We start from the raw sequence: 17689 nt of genomic DNA on the forward strand, positions 1-17689 counted from the left end.
CTCCCTTCTATCCTCCCCCCCTCCCTCCTTCCCTCCGTCCTTTCCTTCTCTTTCTTTTCTTTCTTGTTTTCTTTCCTCTTGTGCCTGGAATCATGGCATTCTGGTGCTGAGTAGCGCCTGTTATTCTGAATTGTTGCGGGCCTCGGCTGTCTGTGGAGCAGGCTCCTGTGGACCCCTGCTGTTTGGGCCACATCTGGCTCTCTGCATGATGATTTGCTGGCTTAGATCTTGTCAATACAGAGGAGATCCCAAGGGAAGGCCCTGGCCAGTGGTGGCTCCTGTTGGAATCCAGGGCTAACGGGTCAAAGCCACAGATGGGGGGAGGGGGTGTCGATCTCTGTGGCCAGACTGCGCCTGAGCTTCCCCCAGCCATTCTTAAGAATGGTGTGGACAAGACCTCTGAGAAAATCCCCCTGCAGGAATTTAGTATTCCTGCCGTCCTGTTGATTGGTTATTAGCCTCTGAGGAATAGAAGCGTTACCAAAACCAAGTAAACTGTCTTCCTGGCATTTTATACAACAGCACAAAATAGACTGTCTGATTTGAACTAAATTCCTGACTCTTGTTCTTCCCTAGATTTGGACAACACTTCTGTGGAGGCACCTTGATAGCCCCGGAATGGGTGCTGACCGCTGCCCATTGCTTGGAGAAGTATGTTCCTAGGCAATTGGCATAAACCTTGTCCTAAAGATTCCCTCCCTCCCTCCCTCCTTTCCCTCCCTCCAAACCCAGTCCAGTGACTCTATGGCCTGGACAATGCATTGGCTGCCACGGGTGTTAGTCTCTGTCCCCTCCTCTCACAGCAGTTCAAGATCATTCCTTAACTTCCAAGTGTAGGCTCATCACACATTTTGTTTCCCACCACTCAGGACTCACTGATTCTGGTGGTTATGGGTCTAAACAGAGGAAGGGGAGGGACTCTTTCCCCTCTTGATGTCACCGTCTTTTCTAGGTCTTCCAGGCCTGCATCCTACAAAGTCATCCTGGGCGCACACAAGGAAGTGAATCTGGAATCCCATGTTCAGGAAATAGAAGTGTCCAGGCTGTTCCCGGAGCCCTCCAGGGCTGACATTGCCTTGCTGAAGCTGAGCAGGTATCACCCACGCCATGCCCCTGTGCCCATGCCCGGAGCTCAGGGAAGTCCTTTGCTTTTGCCTGAGGTTTAGGAGCTATAACCATGGAGAGGTAGTGGGAGGAGCCGTAACCATGGAATGGTAGTGGGGAGGTGCTGGCGAGGATAGGAATGGAGCTGGGTTGTAGCGAACCACACCAGATTCATCAGAAAACCAGGACATAGCCGCAGGCCTGCCCCCTCCATGTGGTACTAAGAACAGCACTAGAGCTCAGTTTCCTCATGCAGAAAAAGAGGAGGAGCAGGAGGTGTCCCATGGTCCCACAGCTCACTCAGTGCTAAATGACATTCACAGGATTAGCAACCATGACAAGTCTCTTCAACAAAATTGAATGAGATTATATATTCCAGAGCCTTTAAAATCCCATAATGCCAGGCGCTGGAGGTTCACACCTCTGATCCTAGCTACTCAGGAGGCTGAGATCTGAGGATCACAATTCAAAGCCACCCAGGCTTATTTCCAGTAACCACCAGAACACCGGAAGTGGTGTGTTGCTCAGGTGGTAGAGCGCTTGCCTTGAGCTGAAGAGCTGAGGGACAGCGCCCAGGCCCAGAGTTCAAGCCAAATCACCGACAAAAAAAAAAAAAAGAATAACAATAAAATTATATTTAAAAACAGAGTGAGTGAGAGAGAGGGAGCGAGAGATAAATCTTAAAAAAGCAAAACAAAACATGCACTAACAAGTCACAAAGGCAAATTCTAGCACTATGATCTCCCATGGTTTCGTTTTTTTTCCTGCTGAAGTGGCACGGGGCTACATTTGCTTCTACCACAGTGTTAGAAATGTTTGGAAACAGTAGAGACAACTCACCCACAGATTGTGTTGAGAAAAGCTCATTTAGGACAGGCCACGGGCACGTGCGGACGGGTTCTGGATGAGGGCGTGGCGAAGCCAGGCTGGCACCATGCTGGCAGTGGGGAACTGGGCAGCGGGGAAGCTGGCCTGGGGGCTGCATCTGAATGCTGTTCTTCTAGGTCTGGTCCACTCCTGGGGGGGGGGCATCCTCTCTTATCTGAAACCTGAGCAATGAGGCTCTAGAAAGAAAGAAGGGGCCTTAGTCCGAAATACAGCCAATTCCCACGTCCCCCCACGGACACCGGCAAGCCGGCATGCGTGTCAACACAAGGGCGCCTCTCCTTGTGGTCTGGGGTGCGGGCAGAGTGAGTGGATGTCTCGAACAAGTAAGTTAGCGAAGTTTGGTCCCAGCAGTGTCCTCCAATAAGCCAGGTATGCTTTGAGATCTCATGTATGCACCCCACACCCCACACCAGCCCTAAAGGGGTACACTAGGGAACTTCATGTCTAGTAAAGAAACCTAATACTAACCTCTCGGAGGCTGAGTCCACACCGGTGTCTCTGGAGAAGCAGAGGTTTGAGGTTGGTGAGGATGACTCACCAAGTCATGGGGCTTGAACTCAGGGCCTGGGCACGGTCCCTCAGCTCTTCAGCAAAAGGCTAGTGCTCTACCACTAGAGCCACAGCACCACTTCTGGTTTTTCTGGTCGTTTATTGGAGATGAAAGTCTCACAGACTTTCCTGCCTGGGCTGGATTTGAGATCCTCAGATCTCAGCCTCCCGAGTAGCTAGGGCTGGTAGACCAGGGCTGATGAGGGTTCAAAAGGTGGAGCGACTTGCTCTACCTATCTGAGACTCGCCACACCTGCAGCCTGAGGCACACCTCAGATGTGGCCAGATGTTCTGCTTCTGACCACTGTGCTCCTAAGTCAGAGTAAATGATGCCCTGAGCAGGAAATTCCAGTCATGCAAATGTCCCTGCAGATGGAGGAATGCGCTCTCTATTTCTCTCTCTCTCTCTCTCTCTCTCTCACACACACCATACACACACACACACACACACACACGCGCGCGCGCGCGCTTTTCAAATAGAATCTTACATTTGCTTAGCTCGTGGGAAACTGAAGGCCACCTTGAGGTGAAGAGTTCTTTCCCCACGTTGTTCCACCAGTGAAGCAAGGAACACTTGGAGGGAGGGAGGGAGGGAGGGAGGGAGGGAGGGAGGGAGGGAGATGTGGAGGTGGGCCGTCCATGGAGGAAGGACACAAGGCCCCAGCAGGCGACTCAAGGCTAACGGTTGCTGTTTTCCTTCCAGCCCTGCCGTCATCACGGACAAAGTTATCCCCGCTTGTCTGCCATCCCCCAACTATGTGGTCGCTGACCGGACGGTGTGTTACATCACTGGCTGGGGAGAAACCCAAGGTGAGACCAATTCCAGGGTCCTTGCCAACCGTCTAGGTGACAGTCGAGCATTTGGGGAGAGAGCGTTCAAAGTCTTGTCTGTGGTCCTCTCCACCCCGGTCCTGATTTTTTCTGAGCACCTGTCTGTGTCTCCATAACCTGTCAGCCACCAAGGATTGTGGGCAAGGCGGGGTGGAGGGGGGGGACGGAGGGTGGAACTGATCCATTGACTCTCCTCACCGTAGTGGCTCTCCTGCCACCCCAGGAAGAGGATTTTTGACCCAGGAAGTGATTATTTTTTCATGTGCAAGCAACAAGAGCACCAGTGTTCTTCCCAAGTAGCTACATGTCTTGTGCATAACATGCCGAGGGCTGGCATTGTGTTGGTGGAGGGGTGAGGCGCGGGGAGAAATCCTCACGTGGAACCTGTTGCCGAGGCCCGTGTTGATGCTGGGTGTCCGAAGGATGCCGTAGGACCTCTGCCTCCCTCTCAGAAAAGTCGGAGAGGGAACTGGCTCTATCTTGAGCTAGAAAGCATTTACAATTGGAGAAAAGTTTGGTGGCCTAAAAAGCAAGCCAGCAAACAAACAAAAACAAACCAAGCAACAACCTAACATTAAGTACTGCCGGCCCAGATCACTTAGAAGCTGGCTTTCCTCCGCTCACAGATTTCCTCTTTTTCTTTTCCACACTTCTGAGTCTGTGATGCAGAGACCAAGGCAGGGAAACGGCACCAACAGAGGCTCCCAGACCTGGCAGTGCCTGGGCTTTGCATTGAAAGCTTGAATGTTCGCTCCTGTGAGTTAGGTATTAGTGTTCCTACTTACTGACGAGGAAGCTGAGGCCCGAGAAGGTGAAGGTTTGGCAGAAACTTCCCCAGCTTCCTTTCCTCAGGCAGAAGTACTGAGCAAAGCCCCAGGGATGGGTTCCTAGGCTGAACAATGAGCTGTGCACTGTGGCCGTAGTAGTTGTAGAGGGAATGAAGGAAGCAGACACACGTGCCACACTTTATGAACGGCCATGGTGACTACAGATAGGAACATAGTCACAACCAATAATACCACTCTTTCTTCAAGTGCCAGGAAGTCCAATTTAAATTAGACTAAGCAAACAACCAAAACCAAAACCAACCAAAAGGAAGGGGTGGAATTCACATGGAACGGTCAAGTCTGCTGGCCCCCACACTGGGCCTGGGCGTGGGCCCAGTCCAGCCATGGTCAAGGTACCAACTGGGCACACATGGGCCCCCTGTGTGGCCGCAGAGCTGTGCTGGCTCTGGGTCTGCTCAGGGGAATGAAGGAGACGACCTTCCCCAGACCGTACTGTGCCCAACTCTGGGACCCTGGACTCAGGCTGCTTCAGAACCAGTCACAGCCGGCTCAGGCCTGCATCATCCGTTCCTCTTGTAGCTGGGGCAGACCCCCACTCACTCTCAGAGGGGGTAAGGGGTCGGTCCCCCAGGAGGATTATGGAATGTGGGGTGCGAAGCTACCAAGCCGGCAGAAAAAAATGAACATATGTCCTCCACCGTACTTAAGGGAGATCTGAAATGATAAGGATCTGGGAGTGAGTTCTGGTTCTACCACCTATGTGACACTGAGCAGTTATTTAGCCTCTTGAAGGTTCACTGTTCCTATCTGTACTACCTTATCAGGCCATTGTAAGAACTAATATTATGTACCAGCACCACCATCATTATTATCATCGTCATCACCATCACCATCATCATTACCACCATCATCAATACCATCACCATGGTGACCACCACCATTAGCACCATCACCATCAGCAGCACCATCACCACACCATCACCATTACCATCATCACCATCAGCATCGGCATCATTAATCAACACCACATATCACACAACCCGTGTGTACTTGAGCCTGATAAAACCCCAAGGGACTCCCCCCCCCCCGCCATGGTCCATCCCCTTGTATTTCTGACCACTTGCTTGCATGAAACAACCTCTCACTCCCAAGCCTGTCACCCATCTCCTTGGAATATTAACCGCACTTGGGAGAATCACACATCTCACTGCACAAACAATGCTGACCTATAGTCAGTCGATGCTCTCAGCCTCTCACACAGATCCAACTCCTCCCTCTCTTGCCTTTGTGTCTACAGATGTTCCTCGACTGTCATATTCAAATGGAAAGTGTTGAGGTGAGGGGATCTTCCAGCTCCGCTCAGGTGGCTGGGTGCTCTCAGGGCACCTGCTGTGGCGGGGCTTTTCGGCTTTCCCGTGGTCCACTCCTGTTACCTCCCCTGAGCTGTCCCAAAGGCAGATGCCAGCTCCCAGCCCTCAGAAGTGCTTTCTCTATCCAGTCACAGGATGGCAGCACCTCCGCACAGACCACATGAACTTCCTGCCACCCGGCAGTGTGCTCACACACAAGAACACTCTGCATTCACTGCATTAGCTAGCTTTCAGCTTCTACTCTTCTACTAACTCCAGACCACACTCTTCCCTGCTCGCCCAGGGTTTAGGAGTCGGGGCCTTCCTCCTCACAGACCAGGACTGAGCTCTGCTTTGGACAGGACATTCATTCACACAAGCCCCTTATGGACCCCTGTGAGGTCCAGATTGAGTGCAAGTTTTTTGGGCTGAGGCAATCATCCCAGGGTAGTCCAAGTCTTGGGAAGGGTTAGTGGGCCTTTCCTTGGCTGTCCTCTGTAAGCATAGAAAAAAAATGCCTTGCAAAACTTGGAGAAAAGCCAGGCTTGCAGAAGGAAAACGGGATGATCTCAGAACCCCTGAGCTAGCCCAGGCCCGGGTGTGTCCTTCAGGAAAGACAGCATTTACCCCAGCGATTCTGCAAGGGCCCCATTTCAGTCTGCAGAGCCAGAGAAGCGGCTCTACCCACACCCGTCATATGAGGTCATACAGCCAGTAAAACACAACGCTTTAATTGTCAAACCAACGCATGTTAGAAAACGAATCTGAATATACTCACCTGTTACACTAGCTAATACGCTAAAAGTTAAAATGTTTTAATAATAGTATACTAGGAATATTTGCAAGGGTATGATGACAATTTTCTAGAGCATTTTAATACACCTTAGCCTTTTAGGCAATCATTTGGCAATGCTTTGAGGAACCGTAAATACGTCTATATGATTTCCGGGAACTCAGACTCAGAATCGCACAGAATGAGGACAAACTATATGACAGAACATTAAGACGTGAGACGCAAGAGCAGGGCCGACCTCTATAAGCCTCAGTGTCCTTCATTAAGGGCCTGCTCCACAGGACTGGAGTGTGGGGTAAGGTGAAGTGCATATTATGAACTGATGCCTGGGTTAGCTCTCAGTGACTGCTAGCTATTCTCGCTTTTTATTGCAATAATATATACACAATATAAAATTCACTGTCTTTACCAATTAGAAGGGTACATTAGAGAGGAACTTACAACAATCACGATGTTATGCATCTGACCACCACATTTTTTGTATTCCAAGAGGAAACCTCAAAAGCATTATATAGCCATGCACCATCAAAATATTATAACAAAATTGTAGTATTACATTAAAAAGTCCTTATGCTGGGCTGGGAAGGTGGCTCAGTGGTAGAGAGCTTGCCTTGCATGCATGAGGCCCTGGGTTCGATTCCTCAGCACCACATAAGCAAAAAGAAAAAAGCCAGAAGTGGCACTGTGGCGCAAGTGGTAGAGCGCTAGCTTTGAGTTGAAGAGCTGAGGGACAGCGCCCAGGCCCAGAGTTCAAGCTCCACTACCGGACCCAAAAATAACCCCCCAAAAACAAAAAACAAAAAGTCCTTATGCTGTAACAACAAATGGGAAGGAAAGATGTCAAATCATGAGCTTCTCTATAGCCTGAATATATACAAATAGCAGCAAGGACATTTTTCAAACTCTCCTCACATACTAAATTTATTTGTTTATAGATGTTAAAAGTAAGCAAACAATTCCTCAAACACTATCTGGAAGACTCACAATGCCTTCTGTAAAACAAAATATGCTGACAGCTCCTCCTTGTGTTATTCAACCATGAGCACAAACAAGACCTGCCATTCTGCTCTGATGCTCTAGAAGTTTCCTCAGGATTATGTGTTGGCTTCAATGACCATTTCTTTACTCTTTCAACACAGGAACCTTTGGTGCTGGCCTTCTGAAGGAGGCTCAGCTCCCTGTGATTGAGAACAAGGTATGCAATCGCTATGAATACCTGAATGGAAGAGTCAGATCGACGGAACTCTGTGCTGGACATTTGGCTGGTGGTACTGACAGCTGCCAGGTAAGGAAAGTCTGAAGAAGACCCACATTGGTTAGAAGTTGGCCTGTCTCAGCCTCAAGTGGGAAAATCAAGAGGGTTTGCCAACCCGAGGCCCCACATCACTGTTGAGAAACTCTGTGGTCTGCCCCTGAATACCTAAGATCATCACTGAAGGTGAATCTCCAGGAGCTTAGTTCTAGTCAGGCAGTCAGGAAGGGGTCCCAGTACCACAACTTCCACAGGTCACATGACACTGTGGGTTTTTCCAGCAAGAAGGGAGATAGAGAATCCAGGATGGAGAACAGTTGTACTTCTCTACAACTATGCTCAGGCCCGAAAGAAACCGGAGCAGGAGTGGACAAGGACAGTATATTTACGAGGGATTGTTTCCCAGAGAAAAGGAAATTTGTGGTTTTGCTGCATATATTCTGCTAAGAACCAGAACATTTACCTGTTCAAATGATATGTTTGTAAGATCCTTTCCAGTTTCAAGTTCTGGGAAGACTTGTATACAGTTCGCAGAGATCTGAAATCCCTTATCAAAGGCAGCCTCTTCATCCTCATAAAGACCCTTTTCCCTCCTTTTCCAGGGCGACAGTGGAGGGCCACTGGTTTGCTTTGAGAAGGATAAATACGTTTTACAAGGAGTCACTTCCTGGGGTCTTGGCTGTGCGCGCCCCAATAAGCCTGGTGTCTACGTTCGTGTTTCAAGGTTTGTTACTTGGATTGAGGGAGTCATGAAGAATAATTAACTAAAGTGGAGCATAAACATACCTTAAGCATAGACTTACCTTATGTGCTGGAACTCGGGTAGGGAATTCAGAATGTCACAGATAATCAATAGTAATTAAACTAAGACCCTGTACTTAGCCAGTGTCTGCTGCCAGACCCCAGCATTTTTATTTTTTGTATTACTGTGAATAAATTTTTTCCTGTCCATAAGCTGCTGGATTCTGTCATACCAAGACAACATAAGCGGGATGTTGTTGACAATAAACTGTACTTACATTGATTTCATTTAATTTTTTTGAGGGGGGGAAGCTTCAGTATTTTCATGCTCTTCATTCACCTTATGAATTTTTAGTGGACACACTGGAGTTAGCTTGTTTTAAAAAAGCATGCAGGATGAAGCAGCAAGATCTCAGAGAAAGATCCTAGTATGTCGCTTATACTGTGACATTGCTGCTGAAGACAGCCTGACACACATCTTCTGGTTCTTCTGGACTTGCGAGGAACGGGTTCAAAACCACCACATGTATGGGGAGCCAGGACAACAAGTTCTCTTCTTGGGCATTGTACTGATGACTCAGCTTCAGCCCAGCTCAGGGGACACCGAGCAGAGATTATGGCACGAGTGGGGCGATGGAAGTGTGATAGAAGACCAGCTGAGTCTGTGCGTCCTTGTGGGTCCTACCCTAGTGCGGGCAGGAATGGTTTCACACACCAGTGCTGAAGGTAGATTGTTTCTTTCCCATCATGAACTAGCTTCCACATTTGGAAGTGGCATGGAGCATGTGTTGCCACACAGAAAGAGTGTTTTAGGGTGACACATGTTTGGAAGAAAGAGAAAGGAGGGACTGTTGTTTTTTTTTTCCTTAACAATTTAAACTTTGTTTATTGTTACCAAACAAAAATATTAACTCAAAATACAATCCAATGATGACAGATACCAAAGAGCAACAGCCATTTTGTGGCAAAGAGAAGCAAAACTTCAAATGTGTATGAGTGCAGGGTGAATACGGTATTACATTTTCAGAAGTAGAAACATCACATTCAATTCTGATGTGCCTGGTGGGTTAAAAAGATTATTTTACAATCAGCACATACATCTTATATATGATCACACACACAGACACACACATTCGCCATGTATATATTTCTTCCTCATTGGTAAGGTTAACCTTTGGTACCCATTTTATCTGTCCACACAAAGTCTATCATTAAAAAAATCAGCATAGGGTATGTACTGAAAAAATATAACATATAAAGTAGAACAGTGTATTGTGTTTAAGTCCCACATTTCTTGAATTAGAAGTGTCTGTGTTTTTTTGTCCACATTTTTTCTCCACTCTTGATCATGGGCACCACCTGAACAAATGTAACATCAATATCCTTTTATTTTTAAAATCATAAAACCCAGGAAATCATAATCCATGGTTTTTTGTTTGGTAAGGAGTAGAATTTAGGGCTCTTGGTGTCCACTAAAAGAAGAAAAAAATATCCCAAACTTACTGTATAAATAATAGAGACAAAGCCTCAAATCGTACAGCAGGCCTGTTCTTATTTAGAGAACATGGCCTTGAACCTCAGGTGCTCAAGAAGAGGTGGGTGGAGAGGACATCTGACCTGTCCACCCTGCAAAGACTGTGCAAGCCAAGGTAGACTGAGAAAGCTGGTGCCACCCACAAACCTTTATTCACCAAGGCTCCTCAGAATGCTGGGTTTGGTGTTCCGTCCCTTGTCAGATTGGCTGAAGGATTTCTGGGCCTGTCCTGGCTCCTTGATTGCATGTCATCTGCCTCTATCCTTGCTGGAGCTTCCTGAGACTGTTACAGCCTTTCATCTCCCTGCAACCCAGGGGGGAAAAGGCATTGCTCCAACCCAAGAGAAAACCCAGAAAGGGTGGTGTGCACCTAAACGAGCTTTGCTAAAGCAGCCACGCGTGTTCCTCATGGTAGCGTGAAAGCACTAGCTCATCCAATATCATATAAAAATACTCCAGACAGTGCGTCTTCGTATGGTGCAGAAGATGCTTAGAAGGGCACCGTGGGGCAGAGCTGACGTGCCCATCCCTCCAGCTCAGCTTCCGGGGGAGGGGGACAGAGGGAAGGAGGGAGGGAGACATCCGCACAATGCCTTCCTTCCGGCTCTGCGGGGGCCTCAGACATGAGAACTGGAAACCTGAATATTCTTTTTCCTGCCACACTGATGAGAATGTGAACTGACAAAACAAAAGAGAACAGAAAAAGTCCTTGTGAATGATTATGCAACCCCTTAGAGGAAACAGCTAAGTTATACAGTGATCTCATTGTTCCAATTTCTGACACTATTTTGAAAAATCAGATTGATTAATCATCCCCAGAACTTTCCTAAGAAAGACTTACCGTGCTCTCAAAACAAAAATCTCCAGCCACAACCTAGGGATTGGCTACCAATGAATCAGACCAATCGGAGAACAGCTGGGCATTCCCACCATCTGTCTTGTCTGCCTATCATCTGTCTGCCTACCTATGTATCTATTTTCTATCTTTGGTCTATATATTTATCTTTGTATCTAACATCTATCTTGACTTCTTACTATCTCTTATCTATGTATCTTATTATCTGTCTTATGTCTATATATTTACTTATTCATGTTTATATCTATCTTCTAAGTGTCTGTGTTTCTCTCTCTCTCTCTCTCTATCTCTACCTACCTATCTATTTTTTGATCTGTTGTGTAACCTCTGATTTCTTTATCTGCCTATCTTTCAACATTGTTTGCATTTCATCTGGTGTGTGAACAATCTTCACTGGCTCCTTATTTCATTCCATACAGACAAACTCAATTTCTTTTTATCTCTGTGGAGTAATGCACATTCTGAATATATTATAAGTTTCCGCCTGTTCTCTAATAGCCCACATTTAAATTATTTCGTTGACACCTCATTAGTCCCTTTCTTTAGTTCACGTCTGAGTTTTAATACCTTAATTGGAGATGCTCTCAACCACATTTTAAAAATAGCACATATTCTTTTTAAACTTTTTTTTTTTAGGTAACCTTTTAAATCTACCTTGAACTTCTTTTGCTTAGGACATGATATGAAAATCTGATGTTATTTTTTTCCCTATGAATATTTGGTTTTCTTAATAACACCTTTCCCCTCGTGGCTTAAATTGCTGCTTTCACTTAATATGTACTGAATTTGAACAATACCTGCCAAGTTTTTCAACATCATCCACTGTTTCTGGCAAGGCGATACCTTTGGTTTCAGGTAAGAGCATCACAAGGCCACCACAGACGGATGCCAGCACGCCTACAGAAAGGGGACACATCACAGCCCAGAATCAGCCAGGCCCCTCGCCCCCACTCCCGCTCCCTCAGTGAGCTGCGCTGCTCGCTGACCTTACGTGACTCAGCGATGGCATCGGCCATCCTCTGCTAACCAGCACCCGCTCTTACACTACCTTCCTCAAATCCTGGTCACCACTATGGTCCCTGTGCTTGCTCATTTAGCACACACTTGCTCGTCATGTGACCATAATCATGGGCACGGACTCTGAGAATTGTGTCTTAAGGTGATTTCATTGTGGTGGGAACATCACAGAGCATACATATGCAAACAAGGATGGCCATGACGTCACTAGCCAATCTGATTTTATGTGGCCATCACTGTGACCACTCTGGGCATGGCGGGGGGGGGGGGCAGATGCTGCTCTGTTTCCTGAGAGCCCTGCCTTGCAAGGAAAATATAACCAGCAGAGAGGAATCCTTCCAGTTCTGTTCCCTGATAGTTAGTGCTGTGTTGCACTCTTTCCTTCTGCTCCTCCCGTCATGTCACACTGTAAGCCTTAGCTCTGCCCAAGAGCGAGGCTTCATCCACATGTGTCTCCAGGCTCCTACTACATGATTAATTTACTTTGTCCTGATCTCCAACCTGCTAAAAGAATTCAAACACCTTGGGCTGGGAAGGTGGCTCAGTGGTAGAGCCCTTGCCTTGCATGCCTGAGGCCCTGGGTTCGATTTCTCAGCACCACATAAGCAAAAAGAAAAGAGCCAGAAGTGGTGCTGTGGCTTAAGTGGTAGAGCGCTAGCCTTGAGCTGAAGAGCTGAGGGACAGCACCCAGGCCCAGAGTTCAGGCCCCACGAATGGACCCAACAAAACAAAACAAGAATTCAAACACCTTATACTCTTGTCTTCAATGGGCTGTCGGCTGACCTCTCATCACCCTTCAGTTGCCACCACCCTTGAAATGTTGTCCTCGATCAGCTCCATGACTTCGTAGTCCTCATGGGGTATTGGTAAATGATCAACAACCACCTCCAGAAAATAAAGCCCTGACCTGAAGCTTTGTCTACTCCATGGGTGGACATGCTGAGCTGCCCATGCGGCCTCTTTGAACGTGGCACTGAGGAGACATGGGTAGTAGAGCTCCGTTCAAAGATATCCCCACCATCAAGGTAGCGCAGGTACAAAGTACCTCCAGAACACACATTCCAGCACCAAACATGAATGAAGAACCGAGGAAACGTGTTTACGAACCTCTGCTGTTAATGGATAGCTCTACCCTATGTTTTTAAATAACGGGTATATTGAACAACTGGCTCACAAGCTTCTTGAATATGTGACCTTTGTCCTTGGTGAGCTGGTCCAAGCCAATTCCAGAACATCACGTACATCACCCCGCCCTGCTGCAGTGTAAGTCCCACTGCCCGTCCTCCCAGCCCTGTTCCAGTCACCAACCCACCACATCCCTCTCCCAGAGCCAACGACCATGCTTCTCATTCCTACTGACCAGCCTGCCTCATCCCCGCTTGCCCTGCTTCCCCCTTCTCTCCTCACCCTGGCCCTCAGCTCTTACATCCCACCTGCTGGTCTCTGCTCCAGTCTCACTTGTGATGGGCATTCACAGGTCTCTAATCCTCAGTCCACACTTCCTTCTGGGCTCAGATGTCAAAGCTCTATGGTTCTTGGTGCTTTCTGTTGGCCTCATCCTGTTCTCTTGCTTCCTGCAGACCCAGACCAGGGCTTTGCTTCACCAGGCCTTTAAGATCACAGCTCTGTTGGCTGTGCCACCCGCCCTGCCTGCCAACCGGACTCTGAATGTGTGTCCAGAATCTGTCCATTCCTCTCTGTCCTCGCAGCCAAGGCATGCCTGGACTGAGCCCCCATGGTCTCCTACTCACACACAGCACTCTTTTAGTCATCTCCTGCGAGTGTTGTCTCTCCCCGCTTCGTGTGTACGTCCGCCCCCATCTCTTTTCTAAGCTGCAGTCCAGCTTGCATGAACTGGATTCACATCTAGCAGTCACCACTGTCTAGCACTGTCTAGCACTGCCGTGGAGTGAGGAGAAACCTGCGCAGCCTGAGAAGACCCCATCTAAACTGGCTGCCCTTTCCTGGTGACCTGTCCCCTCTTGCTTCCACAGTGGACTCCTTCTGCTCGCCTGGAGGACACGGGCGTGTCTTCCTCCTGAGGGAACACAGCCCACACCTCTCATGTGGAGAAATTTTTTCTCATAGGCGTGAACCACTGGTGCCTGTCCCGTTCTGAACATTTTCGTTTCCATTCTCTAATATTATTAAAGAGCTTTCTAATGTTTAGTTTTCATTCAGAGCTGATGCAAAGAAGACTATCCTGAACACACCCCTCGCCACCAACCTGTCACGTAACTTAGAACCATTAGCATTTCTGATTTTATCGCTAGGAGACTGGCTCCTCAAAGCAGACACAGTTATCACAGAAAGAGGAAGAAGTAAAGGCCAGGAGTGGCAAATGTTTACGGGAAAGCACAGAGGGACGTAGGAAATGAGTTCTTACCAAAGATGATCAGAGGTAGCTCCAGCCACACGGCCGCCAGGCGGAAGAGGAGAAATGGGGCTATGATCCCACCCAAGTCACACAGGCCTGAGCACAGGGAAACTCCGAAGTTCCTGCAGAATAAAACGTGGGGCACGCGTGTGCTATCCTGGTATCCTGCAAGGTGTGCGCAATGGAATTTTCCCCAGCCAAGGAAGCCCATTGTACCAATCCATGCATGGTTCACGCAAGCCTCCCATAGTCGCATGATTCCCCCCAATCATGTGATCCCACCACAGTCACGTGATCCACACAATCACGTGATCCCACTGTAGTCACGTGGCTCCCATAGTCACATGATCCTTCCGTAGCCAGCTGCTCACTACTCCAGACACACCCTGTCATCAGAGGTGAGGCCAGAGCCTTGAAGCAGGGTGGTGTTGACAAAAGCGGATTATTTAGCCAGCACTAGTTTCAGCTAGTATTCCCAGCCTTTACCATTTCAACTTTAGCGTCTTTGTACAAAACTCTAGCTCTGTCTGAAGACACTGATGTGAGCCACACTTCTACTGCAAACCGTGGCAGGCAGGCGGCAATGCAGAATGCAGCTAGAGCTCAGAGCGTAGCTTCTATACCGGCTGAATTCAGCCCAGCCTAATACAGCACCAAGCTAGGAAATGTTTAGCAACAGAGTTATTTATGGGGGGAAACATCATAAGGTGTAAGTTGGATTTACCGTAACGTTGTTGGGTATAATTCCGAATTGACCAAATAAACAATTTCAAAGGCCATGGTTATCCCCAGCCGTCCCAGGGTAGCAACGGTGGTCCGTAACCATGGTAGCCCTGCAAACACAAGACGGTGGATGGGGAGAGTCAGGGGTCAGATGTCAACAGCATTGTACAAAACAACGAAAGGCACTTGCAGAGGGTCCTCCTGACTCAAAGCTTGGTGAACTTTTAACACACGATGGAGGCTTCTAATATTTTAGAAGTATTTGAACAATAACCAGAAGACTTTAGCTAGGCTTTGCGCACTGGGATCTTTGGAATGGGACATCAATTCCATGTGCTCTCGATGGCACGTTGCATTCACTCTCTTCTTCCCTCATCCTGCTGCTCCCTCAAGAAATCATCTGAGAGGAGCCAGGTTCTTAGACAGTAGTAGATGCATACCTCTTAAAGAGTAACCAAGTGTCAAACATTCTCTAGGAGACACCATCTTCATCATCATCACCCTTCCTCCCTCCTTTCTTCCTGCCTTCCTTTTTTCCTTCCCTTTCCTTCCTTCTTTCATTGCACTCCTTCCTTTCCCTCCCTCTCTCTCTCCTTCCCTCCTTTCTTCCTTCCTCTTTCCTTCCTCTCTTCTTTCCTCCTTCCCTTCCCCCTCCCCCCGCCCCAACCCCAGTGAGAGCAACAAGGTCTTACTATGTGGCCCAGGCTAGCAAAAGTTCCAGCCTCCTTACTGCTGGGATTGTAAGCATGTGTCACACACTGTCTTCTTTGTTTTAAAGGCAGAAGAAATGTAATTAGAACTCTAATGAGCAGACCTTTAAATTTCTTAAGAGTTGCACAATTTATGTTATTCTTCCCTAGAGGACTTGGAAAAGAGTCAAGTCTTTAGATTACAGCCAGTCTTTAGAGTAGGCAGACCATGATACCCATGAAGGATTGACCTGGTTGGCGCTAACTCTCCTACTGAATTGACTAGTTATTTACATTTCCTCCTGTGTATATGTGTGTGTGTGTGCATGTGTGTTTCAATTGTTGGTGTTTGTATATATTCCGTGGGGCAACAAGGGCTTGAACCCAAGGCCTTGCAATCTTACTTGGCTCTTTCCCTGAAGCCTGGTACTTTACCACTTGAGCCACAGCTTTTGGTAGTTTTGGCTTTTGGTAGTTAATTGGAGATGAGAGTTCTACTCAGGCTGGTTTTGAACAGTATTCCTTCGATCTCAGCCTCTTGACTAGCTAGATTACAGGTGAGAGCCACCAGTGCCCAACTCAGTTTTTTGAGTTTTGTTCTTTTTTGCCCACCCCTTCCCATCAAACAGTTCTAGCCTCAGTTGGAAATCTAAACAGGAGCCAGGCACCAGTGGCTCATGCCTATAATCCTAGCTATTCAGGAGGCTGAGACCTGAGGATCTTGGTTTGAAGCCAGCCCAGGCAGGAAAGTCCATGAGACTTTTATCTTCAATAAATTACTCAAAAAAAAAAAAAAAGGCGGCAAAGTGGTGCTGTGGCTCAAGAGGTAGAGTGTTAGCCTCCAAGACCAGAAAAAAGGACAGAAAAGCTAAATATGCACTGAAGTTGTCCATGAAACTTGTTTATAAAAGTCTTGATTTAATAAAACAACACCCATGGCTGAAGCATCTGAGCTGATAATGAAGGGGTCTGTGCTCACAGCCGTCTCTCCTCTCCCCCTGAAGAGCGGCAGGCGCCGGCCCCGCCGGCCCGGAGCCAGGGCTCTCTGGGTGGGACTCCCACTTTCCGCCTCAGCAGGTTTTCCAGATTTTGGTTAGCATTCAGAAATGTGTGCTGGAAGCAGCAGGCTACAGATGAGGACACAGCCAGAAGTGTTTCTTTTTCCAGAATTTCATTCTCAGGCCTGAACAGTTGGGCTCAGTGGAGGGAGGGTGATTTCTAATGTGATTTCTGTGACATTGAGCTCTGCTCTAAATCACTGAGAACAACCAACCTGGTGATTCTGCCTGGGGGCCTGTTGTACCTGTCTGTCTATGGTGTCACACAGCCCTTGGGGAAGAGCCCTGAGTGCTAATTCAGCAGCCCCTGGAGACGGGCACCGCAGAAGCGCAAAGGCCTCTGTATAGTGGAAGGACCGCTCGTGCCGGGGAAGAACTTCAGACACATGTTTAGTCACTTTGGGGATTTGAAACATATTCTTGCTGAGCAGTCATACATGATGTATGACTTAAAAGCAGTCAGGTCTGAAGAGTGTAAACTGCATCTGATATAATAACTAAAATACGGTAGATTCAAGGGAGAGCTCACCTGGTGTAATGCCTTAGAAAGGCAAAGTCAAAGTTCAGTAAAACAAAACACCAGGAAGCAAACACACAAAAGGGGTGGAGTGGAGTGGAGGGGTGGACGAATGGAGAAGAGAAGAGAGGGAGAACGCAGTCAAGAATGAAGGGTAGCCGGGCGCCGGTGGCTCATCCTAGCTACTCAGGAGGCTGATATCTGAGGATCGCGGTTCAAAGCCAGCCAGGGCAGGGAAGTCTGTGAAACTCTCATCTCCAATAAACACTCAGAAAATCAGAAATGGTGCTGTAGCTCAAGAGGTAGAGCACTCACCTTGAGCTGAAGAGCTAAGGGACAGCGCCCAGGCCCAGGGTTCAAGCCCCATGACCGACAAAAAAAAAAAAAAAAAGAAAAGAAAAAAGAATGAAGGGTATATCTTACAAAATTAAGAAAGCGAGGGAAGGGGTGAGTAGGGAAGGGATGGGAGAGAATGTTGAAAGGGGCGGCATTGATCAAGATACATGATATTCATAAGCTGCCTTGTTCAATGGCAACTCCTTTGTGCACTACTTAAAGATAATTTAAAAAATTAAATAAAACCCCCAAATGACTAGAGCAGTGCATCTTCAGTCTTCCTGGGA

The 17689-nt window shown here is 47.8% G+C and overlaps 2 protein-coding genes across 2 annotated transcripts in view; one reads left to right on the forward strand and one right to left on the reverse strand.

The window, feature by feature from the left end:
• Plg (plasminogen) overlaps nucleotides 1–8578 on the forward strand; it is a 34075-nt gene extending 25497 nt beyond the window's left edge. Inside the window, exons 15-19 of the mRNA XM_013024588.1 lie at nucleotides 577–651; nucleotides 953–1093; nucleotides 3245–3351; nucleotides 7442–7587; nucleotides 8157–8578. Of these exons, the coding sequence (XP_012880042.1) occupies nucleotides 577–651; nucleotides 953–1093; nucleotides 3245–3351; nucleotides 7442–7587; nucleotides 8157–8318 (631 nt within the window). The 3' untranslated portion in view covers nucleotides 8319–8578. The remainder of the gene's footprint in view (nucleotides 1–576; nucleotides 652–952; nucleotides 1094–3244; nucleotides 3352–7441; nucleotides 7588–8156) is intronic.
• Nucleotides 8579–9200: 622 nt separating this feature from the next.
• Slc22a3 (solute carrier family 22 (organic cation transporter), member 3) overlaps nucleotides 9201–17689 on the reverse strand; it is an 89608-nt gene continuing 81119 nt past the window's right edge. Inside the window, exons 10-13 of the mRNA XM_013024526.1 lie at nucleotides 14804–14912; nucleotides 14089–14201; nucleotides 11483–11582; nucleotides 9201–10507 (exon numbers count right to left, since the gene is read on the reverse strand). Of these exons, the coding sequence (XP_012879980.1) occupies nucleotides 10447–10507; nucleotides 11483–11582; nucleotides 14089–14201; nucleotides 14804–14912 (383 nt within the window). The 3' untranslated portion in view covers nucleotides 9201–10446. The remainder of the gene's footprint in view (nucleotides 10508–11482; nucleotides 11583–14088; nucleotides 14202–14803; nucleotides 14913–17689) is intronic.

This window comes from Dipodomys ordii, unplaced genomic scaffold (assembly GCF_000151885.1).
Source record: "Dipodomys ordii isolate 6190 unplaced genomic scaffold, Dord_2.0 Scaffold77, whole genome shotgun sequence".
NCBI lineage: Eukaryota > Metazoa > Chordata > Mammalia > Rodentia > Heteromyidae > Dipodomys > Dipodomys ordii.